Here is an 18,938-nt window from a genome sequence, read left to right on the forward strand (position 1 = left end):
TGCACATCCCGTGATCCACACGCTAACCCCAACTAGGTTAGAAATCAACAGAGGTGTCCACGCTAAACCTAACACAGCCGGGGATACCTCGCCCAAAACACGTCTGTGATTGTCAAGCGTGAACTTCTAGTCTAAACTTCGCTCCTGCCCTTATTGACGGTGATGGTCACGCGCTGAAAGGTTTTGGCCCACCTCTCCCTGTTCAAACATGGCCTTCCCCTACATCGACACACCGCGCACCGAATACGACGGCAACGCGACTTACCTTACAACTGGATTTCGCAGCGCGGGGCGACATCACTTATCTGCACTCGAGTCTCTTGAAAATTCATTCCAAACACCATCCAAGGACAATGATGTGATCAAAGGTTTTGACAAACGCGTCACTCCGCGCGCCGGTGCCGCTTCCAAGTCAACGAGAAGCGCGTTACGACATCTTCCAGCAACAGCCCCCGAGAAGGGAGAGTTTACTCCGTTAATGAAGAGCGCGACGAAGAACAATCTTTTGAGGAATATGTCTGCGGCCCGAGGAACAGACGGCCCGAAAACCCCGGGGTATCAGCGAGAGACCTATCGTAGCAACGCCCACACACCCGGCTTGCCAGCTATGGACATGTCTGATATATACGAGGAGGATCGGACGATGGAAGAGCCAACTCCAGTTCCACATGCCGCAAGCAGTAGTGCGCAAAGTACACCATTGCCCGGGTATTCAGGACGCAACGGAGGAATCCTTGGTGATGGAGGGAATAATTTGTCGCTCAAGGACCAAGCTATGGTATGATACATATCCCAACCATTATGTTTACAGGCAACTTTCTGCAGGCTATTGCTGACGTCCACAGGCCATTGATCAACTGAGCAAAGTCAATTTCAGTTTGAAGCTGAGGATTCACTTCATGGAAGAACAACTCCAAAAAGCTGGCCCGGAATACAATAACGACGCCTTAAAAGAAAACAGAGAACTCAAGGTCTTGCGACTAACGATGCAACGCGATATTTCCCGATACCGGAAGAGCCTCCAGCAGGCAGAGAAAGATCTCGAGGACTACCAGCTACAGCTGGTGGAATTAAAGGAGAAATCATGGAGGGAGCAAGCGGATCAAACGGTACAGCGTGAAATGGATATGATGCGCGAAGAGCTTGAATCGCGTGACCTCGAACTCCGAGAAGCGCGCGACGAATTGAGGCACATCAAAGACACCCAATCTCAAGAGACCGATAAACTTCGCGACGATATTGAGGACTTAGAAGCAAGCTCGAGAGAGAAAGATCGGCTTCTTGAGGAACGCGAAGAAGAGCTTGAGGATCTGAAACGTAACGCCGAGGAGAATGGCGCAGCTTCAGAGCTCCAGCTTGAGCTGGACCGTGCCAAGGAGCAGATGCAAGAGCTCCATGATAGTCTTGCCCGGGCCAAGTCTGAGACCAGAGAGTCAGTTGATGCCGCAAGGCAGGCCATCGAAGAGAAGGATCGTGCCGAGGAGGATTTGAGAGAGTTGCAGGACGAAATGTCGAACAAATCCTTTACCACCAAAGGATTGAGCCGGCAAATGGAGGACAGAACCGAAAAACTCGAGGAAGAGATACGTGAGCTGCAACGAGAGAACGATGCTCTGAGGACAGAATTGGAGAGTAAAACCAACCATGCGACTCTCCTCGAAGAGCGTTATCAAACTATTCAACATGGCCTAGAAGATAACGCCCACCACCTGGCTGAGGACCTCGCTGCGGCCAGGCGTGATCGTGATCAAGCCCGACAGGACCTAAAATCTACTTCTACTCGACTACAGGAGGCCTTGGACGAACTCCAGCGTGGAACGGACGAAAAGGAACTTCTCCAAACCCGCCATCAGGCGCTGACCGGTGAATCGGGGGGACTACAAATCGAACTCGACCGTGCACAATCCAGAATCCGCGAACTCCAAAAAGCGGTTCAAGACGCCACATCTCGCGCTCAGGATGAAGGGCACAACATTCGCTGGCAGCACAAGGCGGAACTTGAACGGTTGCAAGAGGAGATCGAAAACCTTCACCACGAGATTGAGGAGAAGGAGGGCCGATTTGCTGTCGATCAAAGTCGCTGGGAAAGCGCTAAGCGGACGCTGCAATCAGAGAAAGCATGGGCAGAAGGCCAAGCGGCAGACTTCAAGCGCACTATCGACACGCTTCAGGAAGCCGGTAGCACATACTCTGGGAAGGAGTCCAGGCTACAAGAGGCCATTGATAGCGAGAAAAAGCGCTACTCGCAAGAAAAGTCTATGCTGAACCGCCAAATCCAAGATCTCAAAGACGACCTCGATAAGACAAGACGCGACCTTGACGAAAAACGAGACGAGCTTCTTACGGCGAAGCAGGATGCTCGGGTATCTAGACGCGAAGAGCAAGCACTTGCAGACAAGGTGCGAGCTCTGGAAGACGAGGTGATCGTTTTACAATCGAGTCTGGCGGATGAGCAAGAACTTGCTAAGGCCCGACAAAATGGGACATCTGACCTGGACAAGAACCTGGAAAAGTCTATTGCCGAGAGACAGAAGCTCCGTGATCAGCTTGCAAATGCTCATGTCGAGATCTTTGACCTGAAGGCTTCAGCGCAGGAGATTGAGGCTGAACGCATCGAGCTCCAAGCCCAACTCGACCGAGTCCAGAATGCAGATGACACCAACCGGTTTGACCGCGACAAACTTGAACTACGCAAGACTATAACACGACTTGACAACGAGCTCAAAGTACTGCGAGACGCCAAATCGTCCCTTGAGGACCAACTTGTCTTAGAAAGTGAACGATTTGCAGCAGAGGAGGGTCGTCTTTCGGCTGAAATTGATCGCCTTCAGGACAAATTGCTTGCTGGCTCTGGTAACCGAGACCGAGAACTTACTTCGGCCAAGACGAAGGTACAGCGCCTGGAGCGTCGCGCCCAAGAACTGGAAGCTCTTCTTGAGCAGCAGCCTGTGGTGGAAAATGAACAATCTGGTGCACATGGAGACCTCTCTTTACTTCGACACAGCCTGGAGGAGGCTCGGAAACGGGAAAAGATTCTCTTACAGCGTGAATCCAAGCAAAAGTCTTCTGCGCAAAGCTACAAGTCACGAGTTGACGAACTGGAAAAGGACCTTCATGATGCGATGATGAACAAATTTGAGTCACACTCCCCACATAATTCTCCATCAAACAAGCTTCATGAAGAGCTACGCAGTCTACGAAAACAAGTGGCTGAAGCACATCGATCCCTCCAGAAAGCGAACACGAAGAACCGAGAGCTAGAACGTGCCGCGATGAAAGAAGAGGACCAAAAGGACTTCCATGAGCTCCTTAGGTCCTCCACCCTCGAGGCTGAATCATTGGCTCTGAAACTTTCCGAACGGGAAGCGCGCCTGAGCGAATTGAAGACACATGTGCGCCGGATTCGCGAAGAACGAGATGCCCACAAGCGCGAGGCTGAAGCAGCAACCAAAAATCTCGATATGTTACAAAGACGCCACGACGAAATTCTCGAGAAGAACTCCCTTTTTAAGTCAACCAACAAGACCAAACATGAGAAAGAAATCCGAGGTCTGGGCAAGGAAATCATCTGGCTTCGCGCTCGCCTACAGCGCGAGGAAAAGTTCCGCCGTGATCTTGCCTGGAGCAAGGGCCTGATGGAACTTGGTGAACGCGTCCGAGTTGCATGGTTCGTACCCGCATTTCTATCTAATATTATCTGCAATATAGCTAACAAGTTATTAACAGCAACGATGCCGATCTCCGCATGATTTCCGAGATGGGTGTGCAGGCCCGTGACCGAGCTCCTGTTTGTACTCCACGCCATAAACTAAAATCCGCCATATCACTAGTGAGGGCCGCTGTTCGCATGCAAAAGATGAGCAGCGATTGGAAGCGGACCAAGAAACTGGGGGAGGGCTTGAAGCGTGCTAAGACTGAAATGCTCAAACGCCGCGATAGCTCGAACAAGAGCTTGCTTGGCCAGTAGCCCTGGAGATCTGTTCTGTGTTTATGTCATTCGTTGTGATTTTGTCTCTTGTTCTTCCAGCGTCGACCTTCTGTCATGAGAGATTCCCCCGACATGTCTTGCAAGTATACTAGTTTTTTTTCAACTTGTTTTGTGTTTCTGTGTCTCCCTTCAATTTTTTATTATTGAGACGTTCTAGGACTGGCTTTGTGCCAGTTTGTTCGAATCATTTGTGCATAGTGTCATCCCAACGAGGAATTTGATGATTCAAGAACCGTTATTCATTTATGTAGCGTCTGCCAGTACATAAATTGAGCCTTCCAAGGTTGATTGGCATTGATTACACGTACAAGCAACGGTGAAAGAACCTTACAAGTTTGTAGTCTTCAAAGCAGTATGTATGCTACTCGCACGCTTTCCTATGACGGAGACACTCGCGGGGATAGACACATGAAATATTTGCTCACCAACGCCTCGCCATCGCCAAAAGTAATTGAGAAACGCTTCTAAACACCAAGCTCTTCGGAGAAACCCACCAAAAACACAGGAATCCGAAATGAAGCAAGCATTGACATGGACACAGATAAAGCTTATGAGAAAATGGAGACTCTGGGCAGGGGCATGAGATATTCAGCTTTCGTCTTCTCTGGACAAGCGAAGGAGCCAGGATTTTAAGTTGTCGATCAACTGAGATAGAAAGATTCATATTTCGGAGGCCATGATGGGAGGAATATATCGATCAGTTCGGAGGATACGATCAGGCGCCTTCACTGCCGAATTCTTGGGTCCAGTCGGCGTTCCTCGTGAGATCCTCTCCGCTAACGGTGGGCCGAGAGTTCTTGACTGCCTTGATGAAATCCTTCAGAGTGAGAGGTGGCTCCAGAAGCTTATCTGCATCGATGTCGAGCCAGCTCATTTCCTCTGCGCCCGCATCGCCTGGTGAGCAAGGCGTGACCTTTTCCACGCCCTCGACAAGTACCTGTAACAGAGGCGGGTCAGTCGCTGTGGATTGGAACGGCGAGAACTGGGTATACAGACCTTCTTATAATGTGTTGCTCCTTGAATCTTGCGGATTGGCTGCATCAGTGCATCCTGCACGGAAATACTAATATCGCTACCGGAGTAGCCCTCGCTTAGATCGGCCAATTGGCGGTAGTCGGTCTGGGTCATTTGACACGGCGTCGAGCCCACGGCTAGCATGAACATCTTCATTCGTGCATTGAGGTCGGGGAGACTGATGTGAACTCTTCGCTGGAATCGTCGCCGAATAGCAGCATCCAGCTGCCAGGGGATATTGGTTGCGCCCAGAATCAAAACGCCCTTGGAGTCTTTGCCGACGCCGTCCATCTGTACAAGTAATTCGGTTTTGATACGCCGTGAAGCCTCGGACTCTCCTTCACCACGGGGTCCGCACAGCGCATCGACCTCGTCGATGAAGATAATCGCGGGCTTATTCTCACGAGCCATGTTAAACAACTGCTTCACGAGTCTAGACGCGAATTAGTACGTAACTCTCGAAGCTCCCGTAGATAAAGATGTTGCCCTACCTTTCACTCTCACCCATCCACTTCGAAACCAGGTCACTACTGCTGACACTGAAGAATGTGCTGTTTGCCTCCGTTGCCACGGCTTTGGCAAGATAAGATTTTCCCGTGCCCGGAGGACCGTAGAGCAAAATACCCTTCCAGGGTTGGCGCTTGCCAGTGAACAAATGGGGGAACTTGATGGGAAGAATGACTGCTTCCTTTAATGCTTCCTTCGCGTTCTCTAGGCCAGCAACATCCTCCCACTTCACGTTCGGCTTGTCCGACAGAATAGCTCCTTGAAGCGCCGATCGAAGCTTTTTCGCTTCCGCATCCTCGCCGTTGTCGTCATCTTCTTTCCTGTACGATCCAGTGTTGTTAGCGGAAATAACGTAGGACAATAGCTCACTCGCTAACACTGTTTATCACACATATGGGGGTGCTAGAACGAGAAACCCTTGTCAAAAGAAGTCAAGTACATACCCTCCCTTCCCACTGCCTTGCGCCACCTTTCCATTTGCGCTGACCGCGCTCGGTTTTTTCCGGTCCTCGGCCAGGTGATTCTTAAGCTTCTCTGCGCGATCCATATACTCGCCGGCCTTTGAGCGGATCATCTCCTTCGATTTCGGGTTCTTCTCCCATTTCAAGGCCAGCATGAACAACTCCAGTGCGGAGTAGTACATCTGATAAGCCTTTTCGTACTCGCCATCGTTGTCATTCTCGATGGCCTTCTTGACCGTATCGATCGCCCGCCCCAGGAAATCCGTATTACTCATAATGGGTAATGCGTGTGCTGTCTGGGGTAGATGTAGCAGGTCGGCCGCGGAGGCAGATGTGATAAAGCGGGGAGAGGGGAGCAAGGGTTGGGGCAATGGGCCAAGGCTGGAGGGATAGGCAGCGAGTTGCTAGAAGAGAAAACTTGAAGCTTTTTGGTGTAGAAGAAAAGAGGAAGTGCAAAACAGCCCTAGAGCCGGGGGTTGATGGGAATTGGAGGGGAAAGTGAGAGTGGAAGTTGTTTACGGGCGGGAGCCATTGATTTTCCCTCCTCCCACTTCACCTCCAAGTTCACCATGGACGCCCAGAAACAGCTTCAAGCACTCTCGGAAGAGTTCCAGGGACTGCAGACCGGTATATCTATATATTTAATTGATGACAGCAATACCTACTAACCTTTCCCGCACATCCAGAGCTTGAGGTTTTGGTCGACGCCCGCCAGAAACTCGAATCGCAGCAGCAAGAGAACGAAGGCGTGCAGACCGAGTTCGCCTATCTGGACGATGAATCCAACATTTACAAGCTCGTCGGCCCGGTGTTGCTGAAGCAGGACAAGACCGAAGCCATCATGGCCGTCAACGGTCGGTTGGAGTTCATTGAGAAGGAGATGTCAGTGCTACTGCCTTGGCCACTGTGAACCAACAAAAGTGCATGCTGACTGAGAATCTACAGCAAGCGCATTGAAGCCGAGATTGATGCGACACAAGAAAAGAGCGAGAAGATGCGCTCAGAGGTAAACCACCCTCATCCAACTGCAATCCACCCCCACCATATGCATATTCTAACCCCTCACCCAGCTCATCCAACTCCAAAGCCAGGCTCAACAGCAGGGAGCTGCTGCTTCGGCCTCCGCATAAGGTCAAAATCTCCGAGAATCCGCAGGCGAAGAAGGATATACCACCCGGAGATGCAATAGGTGGCGGGCGAGCTACGAAGCTGGCGTCGGATGGGACCAGCCCTCAACCGGTTCACTGTAATTCAGTACATGCGCTATGCAGCCGAGAACCCTATTTTGTACGAGGATTTCTAAATGCTTGGGCATTGAGCACTAAATCCCAACTGGGTTGGGATAGCTTGGAAATGTATGATTTGTGCAGGTGCCTGACACCAAAACAGCAAAGATATACCCTCGAAATTTTAATGCAATGCCCTCAAAGTCATCAATTGATCTTTTGCGAATTATCTCATGGGGTTAATCATTCTGATCTGGAATCAATCAATATACTTGCATGATGATGTCTACCTACATATGTACAGTGTTGTAAGAAAAGAAAAAATAATGTTACTTACACAAGGATCCCAGAATCAGCGATCCCATCCTTACCGAATGCCATTAGCTGAAAGTTCTAGTAGTATCCATGGATGCACATTAGTACATTACATACAGGTCAAAGAATGTGCTGACCCGAAGAGAATTGGGATGCATCTAGATAGCTTCGATGTGTTATACAAAGCAAATGTGTACGAGATATCGAGAGTGTTTTCACCTTTTCCTTTCTTTGTCAAAATGCATCCATTGCGAACAGATACCGAAGACTGATCTATGACATACAGACATGTATGTACTAGTTATAACTAACTATAGCCGAAGGTTCCTCTACCTCAGCCCAAAATTTGGCCTATGATGAAGATCGACGTCAGGATTGAGAAATCATTAGTTAAATCATTAGTTAGTAATGAAATTATTATTTTTTTTTCACTCTTTACATCTCTAAAGATATTCAAGATGAATCGACATTCCCCAAAGCACCTTTCCACCGAGACGCCAATGGCCGAAGATACCTCCCCAAATAGTATACTTTATCTTCATAACCCTTCGGACCACAGACGCGGTTTGCTTTGCGCTGAGTTGTAAGTTCACGCTTGCCTTTTACCTTTGGCTTCTTGAGAGACGTGGAAGGACTATGCCTGTGACACCCCAGCCGATGTTCATAGGCGTGAAAAACTTCCCATGGATTAGAATATGCCTACTTCGCCGACTCCAAAATTCCCGCTGGAAATTTTGCGCTCAATGCTGGACGCTTCATCCACGCTCCATTTGGAATATACAACCTTTCTGGAGGCTGGACCATAAGGTGTGCTCTTATGGCTGTAACACACTTGGCAGTCGGAAGTGCTACTTGCCGTACGCTGGTGAAGTTGATATGTGTCCTTGTAGCATTCTCAATATACACCACAAGCTACAATTGATCTCTCTATGCTATCATCAGCCCCTCGATTCTAAAGGCGGTGTTCAACTCGATTCTAAAGGTGGTGCTCAACACCTGACAAATCGCAGCTGCAAATGCATTGAGATGTTACAACACACATGTACCTTCAACGCAAATCCCATTGCACAGGTTCAAATCAACGTCTCGTTCTCATTCGGCTGCCAAGACCAGAGCCTACGCATGCGTACTCGTATGCTATTCGATTTCACAAATTCGACCCCTTCGCAGCTGGAAGACTTCTGGAACAAGCGGCGTCATATATGTGTGCGTGGAAACACTGGAAAGTGGGTTGACGAGTTTTTCCGTGAAGCCGGGTATCTTTTCGGCGGAGAACAGGATTGGAAGCCCTGTCAATGGTTTAGTTGGGATGTGAGTGACGAAGGACCACTGGAGATTACCGTGAACCGCAATCTGGGGAAGCGTGAATGGCCGAGCAAGAGCTGGATTCGGAACTGCCGCAAATATCCTAAGTAGTATTTGGTGCTTTCCTTTTTTCATTATGACCTATGGCTTCAAAATAAATGGACAATCAACCGTTTTTATAGTAATGTTGTGTTACATTATATACATCTGAGCTCATGTTGGCTTCACCCGAAGGTTACTAGTCACCGACCCTGCGGAGAAGGGTGAGCTCGTCGTCGGTGCTATCTACTAAGAATAAGTAAGGATAAGCTAAGGATAGACTAAGAATATTATGAAGACCAGTTAAAGAACCTCTACCTTTCCCTCTAAGTCCGAGCAACCTGCCCCCTTACCTCCAACCCCCACTCATCCACATCCTGGCCAAAGTCCATCTCTACATCACCCAGCCCCGGACCACGACGACCAACCTCCCCATCCCCAATATCCCCACCACCTCTCTTTTTTCTCTGCCTCCGCCATATTCAATTTCTTCCCCACCTTGCGACCCATGCCGTCCAAGGTAAGACCGCCGATCTATTGCCCAGGTCAGGTAGCTTCCATAATTGTAGTTACTCGGGAGATGTCAACATAGGTTTTTAAGGAAAGTGCAACCTGGTCCTGCTAAGAGTAACTAGAAAGTCTGGAACCACCCTAGGATGTCAGGAAGGGGACAATGAATACAGAGATGGGACTCGAACCACGAGGTCCTTGAACTTATCTAAGATTTTTTCGATGGCAGACATCTTGAGGCTGCTATAAATTTTTATAGACTTCAAGAGAAAAGACTATACTAGGGTTATCTATACAGAGGTCTTCTCCAGGGCTACCTTAGCATATATATGTCAGATTACAAGTGTTTCACCGACCTTGTCCAATACTGTTGTTGGCCGCATGCATAGCTGTACAAAGTTGTGCAGATATCAGTTTATAGTTTTGGCTGAAGACGATCTATAATTCTACCATAGTCAAGGAAGTTGCGTGTACCTATATAAACTACAAACCAGCCAGATAAAGTACCCGCGCCCTAACTATGTCCAGGTTGTTCCTAAAAAAAAAACATTGGAATACATGCAAGGTGAAACTCGTCTATATAATTAAGACATTTCAAGGAAAGACAACAAGATGAAGTGCGCATTTGTGACAATATAGGTCAATCTTTTCCAAAAATGTCACCTACCTACATACCTTCTTTAGCTAGATACATAGACACAGACTTTCAGTCGTCATAGCGCAAATCTGGTGTTACCTGACTTGGAGAGTTTTGACTCAGAAGGCGATCACTCGGCAATATATCCAAAATACATGTACTCGATTTTCCTGGTAACATTGCTATGTACAACCTAGGGTAGGCAAAATACTCTCATCTAATGCAAAATACCCACACCTGGGCATCTACCTCAACTCCTCCCACTGCACACCAGCCCATTCCTCCCGCCACCCAGTGACGCCCAACTCCTGCGGCGTACAGTTCTTACCACAAACCCCCATGATGATAGTGCCCCACTCCATGCCCGCATCATCCTTCCCAAGCCCAACACCAGGACGCCCCTCCTCAAGCATACTAATAGCATGCGGCACAAGCTGGAACTCGAACACACGGTGACTTCCACAGTACTCACAAGCCGGGATACTCCCCGCACCGACTGTGGTGACCTTGGCGCCAGGGGAATTGTGAGCATGTAGCCGGGCACCGACCTCATCACCAGTCGAGTACAGCAGCGGCGCACCGCGGAACTCATACCGCAGCACCTGCTCCGGGTTGTGCTCGATGCGCATCGAGAACTTCATAAAGTCCTTGTCGAGCTCGGACTCGAAAGTGTCCTTGAGCTCGGCGCCGCCAGCGCCTTCTTCCTCCATTGGTTCGATCTGCACATTATCTGGCACTGTGGGTGAAGAAGGCCGCGAGAGAGTCTCGTATTCTGCGTCTAGGTAGAAATTTTTGTACGGCGCAGGGAATGCAGACTGTGCGGGCCACGGCACCGGTGTGCTTGATTCCGGTGTTTTCTTTGTCGCGGCTGAGGGGGGCGGCGAGGAGATGCGCACTTTGTCGGCGAAAGATGAGGCCAGGGTGCTTGCAGACACGGCGGGCTTCTCGGCTGTAGGTGCTGTTGCCTGGACCGGTGTTGCGAAGGGGTTGCTTCCTGCGGGGGTTGGGCCCGAAGCGGATGAGAAGGGGTTCTGGTTCGAGGAGATGTTGCTTGTCAAGTTTGTTGCGCCGAACAGGCTCGCTCCTAGATCCTGCTTGGGTTGTTCTGGTGCGACGGGCTGGGTTTCCTCTGTTTTCGCTTCAACCTGCCGGGTTTGTCCACCGACAGCGACCTTGCGCGCTGCGCGGAATGCTCTGATACTGCCTGGCTTGCGGTTGCAGGGTTTTCTGGGGCAGCCAAATAGGTATAGGCGTCGTTCGTCGGTCGGGAAGTGATCGGGCAGGTCGCCGTGCAATTCGAGGAGGAGCAGCATTGGACTGTTGCAGACTTTGCAATTGGCAAAATCGCCAGGTGCTGGGGAGGCTTCATCGAGCCATTTCTGAACCAAAAAAAATGCGATTGTTAGTTGGAGCTGGTTCTAGAGAGTGGTCCCTCGCGGTGGTAGAACATACTGGCAAGCCTCCAAGATGGCTGATTACATCCTCAATGACATCCTCAGCGGCATAGCCTAGAAGAACACCGGTATCGGTGAAATCCTCATCGACACTGGAGTCACTGTCATAGGGATCCATTTTGAATTAATTCGGAGTTAAGTGAATCAAATCTGTGATGCCCCTCAAAAAGATAAGCGATATGGAAATGCACCAGTCCTAAAATAGACTAGCGTATTATGGATACCGACTACCAAGTTACACTCCTGGCATCACCTCCTTGATACTTCAACGTCTGATGATATCTGATCGATATCTCTGGCTGATCAGGACTTGCTGTTCAACTACAAATTAGCTTTGCCATCTTCTAGTCCTACCATAATCATGCCGGCGTCTATGCCACGGCATGTCGCTCTCTTTCTATACTCCATCTTAGCCCTCTTACTCGTCTCGTTTGGTAATGCATCAGAACAAGAGCCACTGCAAGGAGCCTCTAGTGCAGCCCCCAAGCGGGTGGCTATAATTGGTATGCAATTCGCAAGAACATAGTTTTATCCAGGGCTGATAACCCTCATAGGGGCCGGAGCCGGAGGCTCGTTTGCTGCGTATCAACTGCGCAAGCTCGCAGATGAAGCCAACATCCCTGTCGATATCACAGTCTACGAGCGTGAATCATATGTGGGCGGCCGCTCAACAACAGTCAATGTATTCGATAACCCAGCGTACCCCATTGAACTGGGCGCTTCCATCTTTGTCCAGATCAATTATAACCTGGTCAACGCTTCCCGTGACCTCGGTCTGACGGTCAGTAGTGCTGACCATGCACGGCCTAGGGAGACTGAGGAGAGTATTGGGATCTGGGATGGAAACCAGTTTGTTTTCACGTTGAAGAATTCGTATAGCTGGTGGAATATCGGCCGGCTCTTCTGGCGGTATGGACTGGCGCCGCTGCGTACTCAGAACCTGGTGAAGAGTGTCGTTGGCAGGTTTCTCCGCCTTTATGAAGAGCCCTTATTCCCTTTCAGCTCTCTTACCGAGGCGGCTGTTGCGGCTGACTTGATAAATGCTACTGTGTCTTCTGGCGATGTGTTTCTCCAGGCAAATAGCATCGATTCGCTATTTGCGAGGGAGATCATCCAAGCAAGTACTCGAGTGAATTATGGGCAGAACCTGCAGCTGATTCATGGCTTGGAATCTATCGTCTGTATGGCTACGGATGGAGCGGTTTCTGTCGAGGGCGGAAATTGGCGCATTTTCGATGGCGCGCTGGGAGCCTCGGGAGCGAATATCAAAGTGAATACCACGGCAACTGAGATTTCACGCAATGATGATGGGACTGTGCGGGTCTCCTCAAAGCTAAACACCGCTATCAACTCAGAGCATGAGGTATTCGACGAAGTTGTCATTGCCGGTCCTTTGCAGTACTCGGGTATCTCCGTCTTCCCTCCTTTGGAGCATACCCCAGATGAAATTCCATATGTCAATCTGCACGTTACACTCTTTGCATCCCCACACCGCATCTCACCGAAGTATTTTGGTCTGAAAGATTCAAATGCTCGAGCCCCTGAGACTATTCTAACCACTCTACCCGAGGGTTACCATCTGGGTTCGAACCCAGATGGTGTTGGGCCCAGCAGCTTCTGGAGTATTAGTACACTTCGAACAGTAGATCATTCCGTGGAATCTGAAGACGATACACAGCAACATTACGTTTATAAAATCTTCTCGCCAGAGCGGCCTACGGCTGAATTCATTACCCAGATTCTGGGGCTGGAGAGTGAGACCGTGGGGAGCAATACGACCGGGAATATTGGAGACCTCTTGATAAGCGATATCAGCTGGTTCCATGAAAAGCTATGGAACCCATATCCTCTTTTATATCCGCGAGTGACCTTTGAGGAGACTCTTCTGGCTCCGGGTGTGTGGTACACAGGTGGCATCGAGAGCTTTATTTCGACGATGGAGACTAGTGCGCTGATGGGTAGGAACGTGGCAACTCTCATGTTCCAGTCATGGCAGAAGCAAGCAGATCAGACAGACAGCGATGGCTCGTCTGGGGACAGGGAGCTCTAAGCCTGCTTATGTCTTGGCTTGGCTTGCCAGCCTCCTTTTGTCAAACAAATCAAGCATTATGCATAGAAAGTCCAAGAAAGCTATTTAAAGCACGCTCAAGGAAGCTAAGAGGATGAAAAGCAAAAGGAAGATCATGTGTATATTGACAAAATTCTATTCATTGATTCATAATCAAACATTTATGTACGGGAAACTTTATCTAGGACTTGACCAGTAGGTTGGCTCCGGTCATCTCTTCGGGCTGCTCGACGCCCATGGCTGCGAGAACGGTAGGCGCAACATCACCCAAAACACCGCCCTTCTTGAGGCTCCAGCCCTCAGGGGCGTTAGCCATAACGAAGGGAACCTTGTTAAGGGTGTGGGAGGTCTTGGGGGTGCCCTTCTCGTTGAGCATCTCCTCGGCGTTTCTGCGGATATGGGTTAACAAGCAATTCTCTTGATGGGAGGTGTTCCTGTTTCGCAGAATAACTTACCCGTGATCGGCGGTGATGAACAGAACGTAGTTGTTCTTCTTGCAAGCCTCATAGATCTCGCCGATGGCCTTGTCAGTGGCAGCAACACCCTGGATGGCGGCCTCGTACACGCCAGTGTGGCCAACCATATCGGGAGGAGCGAAGTTGTTCATGACAAAGTCAAACTTGTTCTCGCCAAGGCGCTCAGCCATCTTGGTACCGACAGCAGCTGCACTCATCTTTGGGTCAAGATCGTAGGTAGCAACTCGGGGTGAAGGGATCATATCGCGCACTTCACCGGGGAAGTCCTTCTCGATACCACCGTTGAAGAAGAAAGTGACGTGAGCATACTTCTCAGTCTCAGCAATGTGGCACTGCTCGAGGTTCTTCTTGGCGAGCCATTCGGCCAGCACGTTACCCATGTGCTGCGGGGGGAAAGCAACATTGAAGTTGTAGTCAGTCTTGTACTGGGTCATGGTGGTAAGGTTGATGTTCTTGGGGTAGGGGAAGTCGGGACGCGGGGAACGGTCATGGTCGCCCAGCAGCTGGGTGATTTCACGGACACGATCCGAGCGGTAATTGAAGAAGAAGAGGGTATCGTCATCTATATAGGCTCAATTAGTTGTCATTACATTGCCTTTTGGGCTCGGAACACACATACCCTGGATACGGCGCTCCTTGCCGCCAACAATGATGGGCTTCAGGAACTCATCGTTCTCATTCTTCTCGTAGCGCTCCCTGATGGTCTGTAGCGGGTCCGAGCTGTCCTCACCCTCGCCAGTGACCAGACCCTTGAGGCCAATCTCAACACGCTCCCAGCGCTTGTCGCGGTCCATGATGTAGTAGCGGCCCACGACAGTAGCAATCGCGCCAATACCGATCTCCTGGGTCTTCTCAAGCACCTCCTGCATGAACTTGTCGGCGCTCTTGGGGTCGGTATCACGTCCATCGGCGAAGAAGTGGATGAAGACCTCGGGAATCTGCATGTCCTTGGCGGCCTCGAGCAAGGCGAACAAGTGAGTGATGTTGGAGTGAACACCACCGTCCGAGACCAAGCCCAGAAGGTGCAGACGTCCATTGCCCTCCTTTGCACGGGTGAAAGATTTGACAATGCTGGGCACCTTGCCCATCTCACCCTTCTTGAGGGTCTGGTCAATGCGAACACTGTCCTGCCAGACAACACGGCCAGCACCAATGTTCAGGTGACCGACTTCACTGTTGCCCATCAGACCTTCGGGCAGACCAACAGCAAGTGAGGAGGCATCCAACTCGGCGAAGCCCTGGGCGGTCTTGGAGTTGGGCTCGGCGAAGCCGGACATGTATGGGGTATCGGCCGCGGCGATGGCATCTCCCTGGGGTGGGGAGTTGGGGCCTGCAATACCCCAGCCATCAATCACAACTATAAGGCTTATATTAGCCGGCATATCTTTTGAGGACCTGGGTGGCAGTCGACCATACTCAAAGCGACTTTTTGGTCAGCCATAGTGGGGTTTGTGATGGTGATTGAACCACAACCTAGAATTATTCCAATACTGATCAATTGCTGAACCAAGAGAAATTTAAGAACAAACCGACAAAGCTGCTTACCTTTAGACAGATGTTTAGAGGAGAAGAGATCGAACGAAGGAGAATCAGACCACCAACGCAAGAAAAAAAGGCCGCCGGTGAAGGAGGGGCATGGGCCCCGACGTCACTGTCACCGGGTGCCAGGAGCGTATATGCTGAGATAAGCATGTGTTGTGGCCCTGGGGCCGAATCTACGGGGGTGTCTTCCGACTCTTCCCTAAAAACTTACCCCAGCCGGGATCTACTCGTCCTTCAAATATCTTTCCTCGGTATTCTTTTAGTCAACATTCCCGACAATGGCTTCTCGATCCCCGCCAGTGGGCACCCCACTGCTGAAATCCCCTGCGCCCGAGACGCCCTTTAAAGACGCGCCAACACCAGCACCGCAAACAGTACCTTTCCCTTCACCACAGACCTTCGAGATAATCCCACCATTGCATGGGATTCTTTCTCGCTTGCTCTCCTCCAAAGGTCAGCAAACCGGTTCATCGGACGCACCCGGGGATATAACAGGGGTCTCAGGAGCTTCCCAGGCACAGACCCAACAAGCACCCTCAAGCATCCCTAATGGTGGACACAATGGCAACACTACATCTTCACATGCTGTACCAGAAGTATCAGTCCTCGGTTCAAGCGCTCATCCGCCGCTCGATGTGAAAAACCTCCCTACCGAAACCAGCTCTGTCAGGATTCGAATCCAGAAGGCTCGTACAGTCGTCGAAGGGCTACCAGATGTGCATCGGTCTGTCAATGACCAACAAACAGAGATTGCAGAGCTGGAGGATCGTGTGAGACGTTTGCGCTCTGTCATCTCTGACTTTGGGAATCGAGCAGGAATGCTACATGAGGATAATACGAGGACCGTGGAAGCATGAAGCTTGAAACCTTCTGGGGTTTCGGTTGACAATGGGAATTCTCAAGTCAGCCAGATGCTGCAGGAATTTCAAATTGATTTATTTGGCGTTTATAAGAAGGAAATACCCTGGTGTTTTTAGCGATCATTTCAAGATAGTAGAGGCGTCATCATTTCATGAGCTGTGGCAAATCTAGCAATTCATACTCTATTTCCTCTTCTCTCTTTTCCCTCGAAGAATGTCCAAAGGAAATACATAGCCAATTCATCATTGTTTTGAACCTCTAGCCAATCTAGTATAATTTTGCCCTACCGATTTACAAATTTTATAACCTAAAACCCTAATGCGGCCAGCTGTCTCCGATATCGTTCGGTGGGTTAAAGTTCAGCGCCTGAGGCAACGGAAGATCCCCTCCCCCACCACTTCTATTTAATTTTTCCCCTTCTCTTCACCTCCCCATCCTCCATATCACAATTTTTCTCTGTTTATCCCAGACAGATTACCATTCTTCATCATGACTTACGCTCTTTCCGAGTCCCACCGGGACGTGAGTATCACATCTGCCCTCTTTTCTAGCATCTAGATCATTGACTCATCGATTACAGCAAATGCACAACTCCCTCGTGTCCAGCGACCCGGAGATTGCGTCCATCATGGTACGTCGAAACTATACAGCATTGGGACTTGCAGTTTAATGCATTGTCCACACCAGAAAATCCAGCTGTGCTAATTCTTCTACTCGTACAGGAGAAGGAAATCCAGCGTCAGCGTGAGTCAATCGTCCTGATTGCCTCTGAGAACTTCACTTCTCGTGCTGTCTTCGATGCTCTTGGTTCGCCCATGTGCAACAAGTACTCCGAGGGTTACCCCGGTGCTCGTTACTACGGTGGCAACCAGCACATCGACGCCATTGAGATCACCTGCCAGCAGCGTGCTCTCAAGGCCTTCAACCTCGACCCCGCCAAGTGGGGCGTCAACGTCCAATGCCTTTCCGGTAGCCCCGCCAACCTCCAGGTCTACCAGGCTCTCATGCGTCCCCACGACCGCTTGATGGGCTTGGATCTCCCCCACGGTGGTCACTTGAGCCACGGCTACCAGACTCCCTCCCGGAAGATCTCTGCCGTTTCCACCTACTTCGAGACCTTCCCTTACCGTGTCAACCTTGAGACCGGTATCATCGACTATGACACTCTCGAGCGTAATGCCGAGATGTACCGCCCCAAGTGTCTGGTCGCCGGTACCTCCGCCTACTGCCGTCTGATTGACTACAAGCGCATGCGCGAGATTGCCGATAAGGTTGGCGCCTACCTCATCGTCGACATGGCTCACATCTCTGGCCTGATCGCTGCTGGTGTCATTCCCTCTCCCTTCGAGTACGCCGACGTTGTGACCACCACCACTCACAAGTCTCTCCGTGGCCCCCGTGGTGCCATGATCTTCTTCCGCAAGGGTGTCCGCAGCACCGATAAGACCGGCAAGGATGTCCTCTACGACCTGGAGAACCCTATCAACTTCTCCGTCTTCCCTGGCCACCAGGGTGGTCCCCACAACCACACCATCACTGCTCTGGCTGTTGCCCTCAAGCAGGTTGACACCCCTGAGTTCAAGCAGTATCAGGAGCAGGTCATCAAGAACGCCAAGGCTCTCGAGGAGGAGTTCAAGGTTCTTGGTCACAAGCTCGTGTCGGACGGCACTGACAGCCACATGGTTCTCGTCGACCTCCGCGCCAACAGCCTTGATGGTGCCCGTGTTGAGGCCGTCCTGGAGCAGATCAACATTGCCTGCAACAAGAACTCCATCCCCGGTGACAAGTCTGCCCTCACTCCTTGCGGTATCCGCATTGGTGCCCCCGCCATGTCTTCCCGTGGTATGGGTGAGGAGGACTTCAAGCGCATTGCCCGCTACATTGATCAGTCCATCGCCCTCTGCAAGAAGATCCAGGGTGAGCTTCCCAAGGAGGCCAACAAGCTCAAGGACTTCAAGGCCAAGGTTGCCGATGAGAGTGTTCCTGAGATCCTTGCTCTCCGCAAGGAGATTGCTCAGTGGGCCAGCGCCTTCCCTCTTCCCGTTTAAATGGGACATTTGAGGACCGAGTATGAGTTACGGAAAAATCAAGAGGGATCTGAATCAAGATCCCACGAGTTCAACATCATTTCGTATAAAAGAAAAATACATGGGTGCGTTTTTAGGGGTTAATTACCGGACTGCTTTTTCAACCTGACGCGGGTCATTGGGATATGGGAATGCTTTTTTGCATATGAAACGAGTAATGTTATTTTTGGCGGTTGGGCCTCGCACTTATTCAACAGCGGGCTCACATGAATTTCTGAAGGGGAAAAGTTCAACATTAATTGGGCGTCCTATGTACATTCTACAATCTGTTCTCAACACAAGGATCTATAGAATCCAAGGACTATTTTCTTCTCATCCGCTTTATCTTCATAGGTAATACGGTTCTTTCTGGTGTAGTTTTTGCCTGTGCATTCTGGTCTGTTTTATCCATGATCAAGAGTGTTGAGCTTTGAGGTGACTAAATGTGATGGACACCCGTAACCCGTAG

At 50.3% G+C, this 18,938-nt stretch overlaps 9 protein-coding genes across 9 annotated transcripts; 6 read left to right on the plus strand and 3 right to left on the minus strand.

Annotated features, from left to right (window-relative positions):
• Positions 1-208: 208 nt before the first annotated feature.
• On the plus strand, positions 209-4,220 carry N7471_005050 (putative spindle-pole body protein (Pcp1); the record flags this gene model as incomplete). Its single annotated transcript, XM_057277769.1, has 3 exons — positions 209-778; positions 846-3,667; positions 3,727-4,220. 3 exons carry the CDS (start codon positions 209-211, stop codon positions 3,965-3,967), a joined length of 3,633 nt encoding a protein of 1,210 aa, XP_057137379.1. The 3' UTR covers positions 3,968-4,220.
• A 483-nt stretch (positions 4,221-4,703) lies between these two features.
• On the minus strand, positions 4,704-6,245 carry N7471_005051 (AAA family ATPase VPS4; the record flags this gene model as incomplete). The annotated part of the gene is made up of 4 exons (XM_057277770.1): positions 4,704-4,925; positions 4,985-5,435; positions 5,494-5,829; positions 5,953-6,245. 4 exons carry the CDS (start codon positions 6,243-6,245, stop codon positions 4,704-4,706), a joined length of 1,302 nt encoding a protein of 433 aa, XP_057137380.1.
• Positions 6,246-6,449: 204 nt separating this feature from the next.
• On the plus strand, positions 6,450-7,468 carry N7471_005052 (tubulin-binding prefolding complex subunit YKE2; the record flags this gene model as incomplete). The annotated part of the gene is made up of 4 exons (XM_057277771.1): positions 6,450-6,597; positions 6,657-6,852; positions 6,916-6,976; positions 7,041-7,468. 4 exons carry the CDS (start codon positions 6,450-6,452, stop codon positions 7,098-7,100), a joined length of 465 nt encoding a protein of 154 aa, XP_057137381.1. The 3' UTR covers positions 7,101-7,468.
• Positions 7,469-8,537: 1,069 nt separating this feature from the next.
• N7471_005053 (uncharacterized protein) lies at positions 8,538-8,927 on the plus strand (the record flags this gene model as incomplete). The annotated part of the gene is made up of 1 exon (XM_057277772.1): positions 8,538-8,927. One exon carries the CDS (start codon positions 8,538-8,540, stop codon positions 8,925-8,927), a length of 390 nt encoding a protein of 129 aa, XP_057137382.1.
• A 1,320-nt stretch (positions 8,928-10,247) lies between these two features.
• On the minus strand, positions 10,248-11,574 carry N7471_005054 (small subunit rRNA maturation protein TSR4; the record flags this gene model as incomplete). Its single annotated transcript, XM_057277773.1, has 2 exons — positions 10,248-11,381; positions 11,455-11,574. The coding sequence occupies 2 exons, from the start codon at positions 11,572-11,574 to the stop codon at positions 10,248-10,250; spliced, it is 1,254 nt and encodes a 417-aa protein (XP_057137383.1).
• A 243-nt stretch (positions 11,575-11,817) lies between these two features.
• N7471_005055 (putative prenylcysteine lyase) lies at positions 11,818-13,506 on the plus strand (the record flags this gene model as incomplete). The annotated part of the gene is made up of 2 exons (XM_057277774.1): positions 11,818-11,959; positions 12,011-13,506. The coding sequence occupies 2 exons, from the start codon at positions 11,818-11,820 to the stop codon at positions 13,504-13,506; spliced, it is 1,638 nt and encodes a 545-aa protein (XP_057137384.1).
• Positions 13,507-13,705: 199 nt separating this feature from the next.
• Positions 13,706-15,441, minus strand: N7471_005056 (phosphoglycerate mutase, 2,3-bisphosphoglycerate-independent; the record flags this gene model as incomplete). Its single annotated transcript, XM_057277775.1, has 4 exons — positions 13,706-13,913; positions 13,980-14,562; positions 14,620-15,357; positions 15,417-15,441. The coding sequence occupies 4 exons, from the start codon at positions 15,439-15,441 to the stop codon at positions 13,706-13,708; spliced, it is 1,554 nt and encodes a 517-aa protein (XP_057137385.1).
• A 379-nt stretch (positions 15,442-15,820) lies between these two features.
• Positions 15,821-16,399, plus strand: N7471_005057 (mediator of RNA polymerase II transcription subunit 9; the record flags this gene model as incomplete). The annotated part of the gene is made up of 1 exon (XM_057277776.1): positions 15,821-16,399. One exon carries the CDS (start codon positions 15,821-15,823, stop codon positions 16,397-16,399), a length of 579 nt encoding a protein of 192 aa, XP_057137386.1.
• Positions 16,400-16,870: 471 nt separating this feature from the next.
• Positions 16,871-18,805, plus strand: N7471_005058 (glycine hydroxymethyltransferase SHM2). The gene is made up of 3 exons (XM_057277777.1): positions 16,871-16,925; positions 16,984-17,034; positions 17,126-18,805. Exons 1-3 carry the CDS (start codon positions 16,893-16,895, stop codon positions 18,449-18,451), a joined length of 1,410 nt encoding a protein of 469 aa, XP_057137387.1. The 5' UTR covers positions 16,871-16,892; the 3' UTR covers positions 18,452-18,805.
• The last annotated feature ends 133 nt before the right edge of the window (positions 18,806-18,938 follow it).

Source organism: Penicillium samsonianum (assembly GCF_028829775.1).
Source record: "Penicillium samsonianum strain IBT 33392 chromosome Unknown utg000003l_segment0_segment0, whole genome shotgun sequence".
Lineage (NCBI taxonomy): Eukaryota > Fungi > Ascomycota > Eurotiomycetes > Eurotiales > Aspergillaceae > Penicillium > Penicillium samsonianum.